The 6,890-nt window shown below is 41.6% G+C and overlaps 1 protein-coding gene across 1 annotated transcript in view; it reads left to right on the top strand.

Annotated features, from left to right (window-relative positions):
* The first annotated feature begins 2,340 nt into the window (after positions 1-2,340).
* Positions 2,341-6,890, top strand: part of SAV1 (salvador family WW domain containing protein 1) — a 31,201-nt gene continuing 26,651 nt past the window's right edge. The window contains exons 1-2 of the mRNA XM_061430946.1: positions 2,341-3,320; positions 5,573-6,016. Of these exons, the coding sequence (XP_061286930.1) occupies positions 3,227-3,320; positions 5,573-6,016 (538 nt within the window). The 5' untranslated portion in view covers positions 2,341-3,226. The remainder of the gene's footprint in view (positions 3,321-5,572; positions 6,017-6,890) is intronic.

The raw sequence follows: 6,890 nt of genomic DNA, 5'->3' as shown, positions 1-6,890 counted from the left end.
TATTTTATACAAATAATATTATGTATAAAATATACACTCCATATTCAATCTGTCAGCAAATCCTGTTGACTCTGTCTTAAAAACATGGCCAAAATCTGACCATTTATCATCATCTCCCCTACTCTTACCCTGGTCCAAGCCAGCAATAGTTTTTGAGCATCCAAAGTGATCTGTTCAAAACATTAACTCAGATTATGTCTTTTCTTTGCTCAAAGTGAAATTCTTTACAATGATACAATGTTCTCTCTCTAACTTCAACTCCCACTACTCTCCTCCTGTGCTCCAGCTACATAGACCTTCTTGCTGCTCCTGCTGCTAAGTTGCTTCAGTCGTGTCCGACTCTGGGCGACCCCGTAGACGGCATAGACAGCAGCCCACCAGGCTCCCCCGTCCCTGGGATTCTCCAGGCAAGAACACTGGAGTGGGCTGCCATTTCCTTACATTTCTTCAAATTGCTGGGAATTTGGTGACTCGCAGGGACTTTGCACTTGCTGTTCATTTTGCCTAGAGTATTTTTCCTTCAGATAGTTGCACTACCAATTTCTTTTGTCACTACAAAGTCTCCTCATGAGCTAGTCATTCTATACTAAGATCACAAACCCTTTTTTCCCCTTATTTTCACCTCAGCATGATCACCATGTAGTAGAGTACATTTTATTTATTTTTCTTCTTTATTGTCTCTCTTCCCCATGAGAGTAGGGATTCTTTGCCTATGTGTGTTAGTCACTCAAGTCGCTCAGTTGTGTCCAGTGCTTTGTGACCCCATTGACTGTAGCCCGCCAGGCTCCTCTGTCCATGGAATTCTTCAGGCAAGAATACTGGAGTGGGTAGCCACTCCCTTCTCCAGGGGATCTTTCAGACCCAGGGATTGAATCCAGGCATTGCAGGCAGATTCTTACCATCTGAGCCATCAGGGAAGCCCCTTAACTATATCTCTGCCTGCAGCTATATCCCAAGCACCTAGAACAGTCTGGAGCAGAGTGGATGCTCAATAAACACTTTTTAGTTATTGAATAAATACTGAGAGATCAGTGTCATGGGATCATAAAGTATATAAAGATGCAGACAGGCACTAGACAAAATGTCTTACTTGTTCATGGCAAAACAAAGTTTTACCATCTTCCTAATCTTGTGTAGTTGGAGGAGGAAATGGCAACCCGCTCCAGTACTCTTGCCTGGAAAATTCCATGGATAGAGGAGCCTGGTAGGCTACAGTCCATGGGGTCGCAAAGAGTCTGCGTGACTGAGCAACTTCATTTTCATTATATAGTTCCTTTTGGAGTAGCAAGTGGCAACCCACTCCAGTGTTCTTGCCTGGAGAATCCCATGGACAGAGGGGCCTGGTGGGCTACAGTCTATGGGGTTGCAAAGAGTCAGACACGACTAAGCAACTAACACACACACACACAATCTTGTGTAAGTAGAAAATTCCTTGCCTTTTGTTAGTTGTTTACATCTCTTGTAAGACAGTTCCCATCTTAGGGAAAGAAAGCACTTTCCATTGTCAAAGCCTCAATTTGGTCACTAGGGGTGGATCCCATGTTATTTTTCAAATGTTATCTTGAACATTTCACACCTTTGCTAAGTTAAATAGAAGAAAGCAGGGTCTATTTTAGATTAAAAATCCCAGTTCTTGAACTTTAGTGCTCAAAATTCTCAAAAACAAAAAGAAAGAAATCTAAGACAGGAGTATTTAACTCTATGAAAGAAATGTTCACATACTGAGGTCTGAAGAAGTCACTCTGGATTGCACACAAGTTTTTACCTTGGCTAAAATGCCATTTGTGGATTATCCAACACATATTGTACATCTGCTTTATTAACGGGCTCATTAACTTCATTAAGTAATCTGGTGACTGAGCAACCAACACTTAACAAGGCTTCCATGATAAGACAAAAATTCAATGTCTCCCTTCCTGGGATGCCAATGCTGTTACTCCTTCAGTGATGACTCCCTTTCTACGTACCAAGGCAATAACAACTTCCTGTGTTCCAAACTGATCTTTTTTTCTTTTGAAACCTTGAAGGAATATATCCCTGACTTACTGAATGTTTTGTTCTGATAAAACTATGCTGAAACTCATGCTTCCCCCTCAGGACTTCCTCAGAGTTACCTGAGAAGCTGTCTTCTGGGCTTGTATTTCCCAGTTTGGCTCAAATAAAACTCTTTTGTATTCCCATGAGAGATTATTTTTTTCCATTGACAACTCCATATTTCCAAGAGGAAATATATGGTAAATAATGATAGTGATAATTAAATAAATCACGCTAATATCAAATTTATCTTACATCACAGATAGTAGAAACACCACTTTGGCTTCTTCCTCCGTTTTTTCCTTTATCAGAAAGACGCACACTCCCTGGCACTAACGGAGTGTTTTCAACAAAAAGAGAGATCTAGATTTCTTTGGGTGCAGCATGAGCGTAAGGGTGGCGTTTCTTCGACTCTACAGGCGTTCTGTGCTATTACGGGCTTGAATTTACCAGCCCCTAAAACTCCAAGAGGGACGTCCTCTTTCGTGGCCGAGGACGCGAATGCATCTTGGGGGGCGTTACCAGCTCCCTCAAGGTCCTGAGAGAAAAATCTGCGGGTAGAGGAGGTTCCTCTGCAGGAGCGCGCCACGGCCTCCTGCGCTCAGTCTGGCACGTTTTGTCCAAAGTGCCCACCAGACCTGCTCCTCGCCGAGCCGGAGTGAAAGCTGCCGCTGCTCCTCCCGAAGACGCCGGGGCAACCCGTTAGCTGAGAGGGCGGCCCCGCGTCCTCTGGCCCGAGCCACGCCCAGGAGCGGGTGGGGGAAGGGCGGCGGCGCTCGCGCTGCGTCGAGCTTCCCAGAATTCCCAGCGGCCGCAGGGAAAGTTTACGGGACGTAGGCGGCGACAGCGGCTGCAGCAGTAGCGGTAACTAGGTGGCCAGCAGAGGACCATGGCCCTAGCGGGGCGTTCCTGGCTCTTCTCTCGGAGTTCTCGGGCAACGACGCGGAGCCGGCTGACTTCCGGGAAGGAACTGACAAGCGATTGAGCGGTGACCGGCGCGCTTAGCGCCCCGAACATGCGGCAGTCCTTGTGGGCAATCCCGGGCTGCGGAGAGGCGGCAGCGGCGGCGGCGGCGGCGGCTCGGGAGGGAAGGAGGCGGTGGCGCCGGCGGAGGTGGCGGCGGGGACCCCCGGCGCCCGGCGCGGAGCCTTAGGGCGGCTGCTTGACGTGGCCTGGGGCCTCGTGGTCAAGGATGCTGTCCCGGAAGAAAACCAAAAACGAAGTGTCCAAGCCGGCCGAGGTGCAGGGGAAGTACGTGAAGAAGGAGACGTCTCCTCTGCTGCGGAGTGAGTGTCGGGCGGGGTGCGCCCACACCTGGCCTGGGCGGCCGCGGGCTACGGGGGACCCGGGCTGGGTGTCCGACGCCGCTCCCCGCGGCTTGTGTTTCCTTTTGGCCTCTGTGATTTTTTTTTTTTAATGCCTGGAGTGATGTTCGTTGTTTGAAAGCTGATAAAGAGTAAAAAACTTAAGTTAGTCCACCTCCGTCCCCCACCCCGCCCCGCACTCCCGGCCCCGTCCCGCCCCTCAAAATCCACAGACTTCCCTTCTGGAAGCTATGTTGTTGGTTTTAATTACTGGAAGAAAGATATTCTTTAGAAAACAAATTGCTCATCCCCTGGTTCTGTAGGAATTAAAGGGATTACACTGGGGCACACGTTTTCCTCTTGTTACGTCGAGATTTGCATTGTGTTTGCAAACACTGCAGTTGTCACTCGCCCTGCTCGAAGTTGTGCGAACGCTTGAGTAGAATTCTTAGTCCAGCTCTGTTGGATGATAACGTCCGGAGGTGAAAGCTGACCGTCGCTATTGTAGCTGCTGCCCAAAAAGTCTCGTCAGTTGTAGATCTCAGGGTTGAAGAGCCAAAAATTATATGTGTTTGGCTGTGTTCATAAGAATTTCTTCAAATAAAACCTCCTAGAAATCCGCCAAAGACTCAAAATAATTTCCATCATACTTTTGGGAAAATTACGAAAAAAGTTGTGTGTGTGTTTATAAACATTTTTTAATAGAGTGCATTTCGCTGAGACTTTACTTATTTTCAATTTAAGTATTTGACTCTAATTTTCCTACTGAATCTTTTGCATTTTTAATTCTTGCTTGTGTGTTCAGAACATTTGTGAGGTAAGGAGCAAGTTTTTTGGTGTTCATACTGAATGCTGGGCCCTTTGTGTAAGTTTCCTTCTTGGAAGCTGGTGACTGTGACTTAAGCATTACCTCATATTGTAATTGGGAAAGCTTTTCATAGAGGTTCCTAGTAATATTTGCCCAAGATCGCACAAAAAGGGGTGGAGAGCATGTTTTTCCATTATAACCACATCATCAACCTTCCAGATTTATCCTTGTATTTGCAATGCTTTCTTACAGAACAGATCGGATGGGTACATCAATAACCTGAAACTTGATTTTTAAAAACTTTTTAAAAGTTTATTTTTCATTTACGTATTTTCTGAGGATTTTGGCCAAGTTTAGGTTAGCTTGCAGTTAGCTTCAGATAAACAATGTTTATCTTAAAATCATGAAATATGTTTGCCACACCTTTTAACAAATAACTTTTGATATATAGTATTTTGTTTTAGTTTCATCAAGTGTTGAACCTTGTTTATTCGGATACTAATTTTTGTCTGCTTGGCTTCTGTTACATATTAATATGCGTGCCCTCTGATACTGTCTACTTAGTGAACTAATAAAATGGGCTCCAGATCCAGTTTTCTTCTTGTTTTAAAGGTGTTTGCATTCTAACCAGGAATGCTTAAGGTGTTTATTTAAGTTTTATATTCAGAAGTACTGTATCCTTAAAGCCATTGCCCTGTTTTCTTCTGTTTTGAATTATAATTGTTCTTAAAGGAGCCATGGTTTTAGACTTGGCGTTTTTTTTTGTTTGTTTTTGAACTGATTCAACGTTTGTGTGTCTCTTTGAAATGAGATTAAAAAATTTTTTTTTAATTTTCATAGCTTAATTTTTAGTTTTTCCATCTTTTGAGTATTGTACTGTTGCTACATAATTCCAAGAGTAGGAATGCCAGATTAATAATTTTTTAATTTTTTTTTTAAAGGAATTCACCTTTACATGTTTGAGAACAGCATTATGTTGTTTCATTTTTTAAATTGTGTTTTACTTAAGAGTTTGGGGAATTTTGGAAATGAAGTACAGTCTGCAAAACAAACTAAAGTTATGCTGGTAACTGTATCCATTTGTTAGATTGTTTACTATTTTTATACATTTAATCATGAGTATTTCATTAATACGTATTTTGTAGTTTAACTTACTGATGTTTCATTATATTATGTTTGGTAGTATGCAGAATATGTTTGATTCTGCTAGAGCATACTTATAACACATTCATACAAATTATAAATTCATTTGAGTGGGAATATGGCAATCAGCCTCAATTTAAAATACCCAGATACTTTGCTAAAGTTTTTAATTGTGTTTTCTTAAGTCCATTGAAATTTTTCATTTTGGGGTAAGATGTAAATAAACAACTTTGGAAAAGCATATGTTATTTACTAGTCATTTTATTCTTTTGTTTTATTATAGATCTTATGCCTTCTTTTATCCGGCACGGTCCAACAATTCCAAGACGAACTGATATTTGTCTTCCAGATTCAGGCGCTAATGCCTTTTCAGCTTCTGGAGATGGAATAGTTTCAAGAAACCATAGTTTCCTTAGAACTCCAATTCAAAGAACACCTCATGAAATGATGAGAAGAGAAAGCAACAGATTATCTGCACCTTCTTACCTTGCCCGGAGTCTAGCAGATGTCCCTAGGGAATATGGCTCTTCTCAGTCATTTTTAACAGAAGTTAACTTTGCTCCCGAAAATGGAGACTCTGGTTCCCGATATTACTATTCAGATAATTATTTTGATGGTCAGAGGAGGCGCCCACTTGGAGATCGTGCACATGAAGACTATAGGTATTATGAATACAACCATGATCTCTTCCAAAGAATGCCACAGAATCAGGGGAGGCATGCTTCAGGTAACTTAAAATATAAATACGACATTAGTTTGTATATTTAGATTTATTAATACTTCATTCAGATGATGTTGTTTTCTGGATTTTCTTGGAAAGCCAACAGATACTCCTAGAGAACTACTACTCTGTTTTGCTAGTCTTACTAAGCCAGCTTGCAAATAATTACTCACCTGCACTGAGGGAAAGAATTTTATGTCCATTAACTCATCTATTTAACTTATTTTATAAAAGCTTGGTACATATCTGAAGTCTATCTAGGCAGTATGAACTTTGAAAACTTAGAGATTTTAATGTCTGTAGTTGGATTGACTTTAGGTTTAGATTTGGTAGAATGGGATGGTTAGGATTTCAGAGAAACTGGACTTAAACCTGGGAAAGCAAAGGCAAATAGGAAGAATTGGGCATGGTAGGTGATACCATGGACAACTGCATCATAGCTTAGCTAGAACTTGCTCTGTTTTGTTTTTAAGAGACCTGTTTTTGTAGTTAAATAATTATTTCCCGGGTTTAAAAAGGCTGATTGTCAAATGGTTGGTTGTGTGTTGTGTCCTTTTGTTCTTTTTGCAATGGGGAAAAATATTTTCCATATAATTTTTTAAACTCTGTTTTCTGTATTTGCTGACTTTGGGACATAGTACAAGGAGCAGAAGAGAGAGGTAAAATGCACAGTTCTACTTTATTCCTAAAGTACTAAGTTACACTAGGTAAATTGAAGCGAGCTGAAAAATCAAACTTTTTCATCTGATTTTTTCCCTAGTAAGTTGTAGGCTTTACAGTTTGGCAGGATAAAAATAAAAAATATCTGATACATTTATACTTCATTCATTTGGTATTAATGTTTACATGTCTAGTATTTTCCCTTTGGTATCTGTGTCCT

Source organism: Bos javanicus, chromosome 10, assembly GCF_032452875.1.
Source record: "Bos javanicus breed banteng chromosome 10, ARS-OSU_banteng_1.0, whole genome shotgun sequence".
NCBI lineage: Eukaryota > Metazoa > Chordata > Mammalia > Artiodactyla > Bovidae > Bos > Bos javanicus.
Note: the sequence above shows the minus strand (reverse complement) of the source record. Positions and strands in the feature narration are given on the sequence as shown.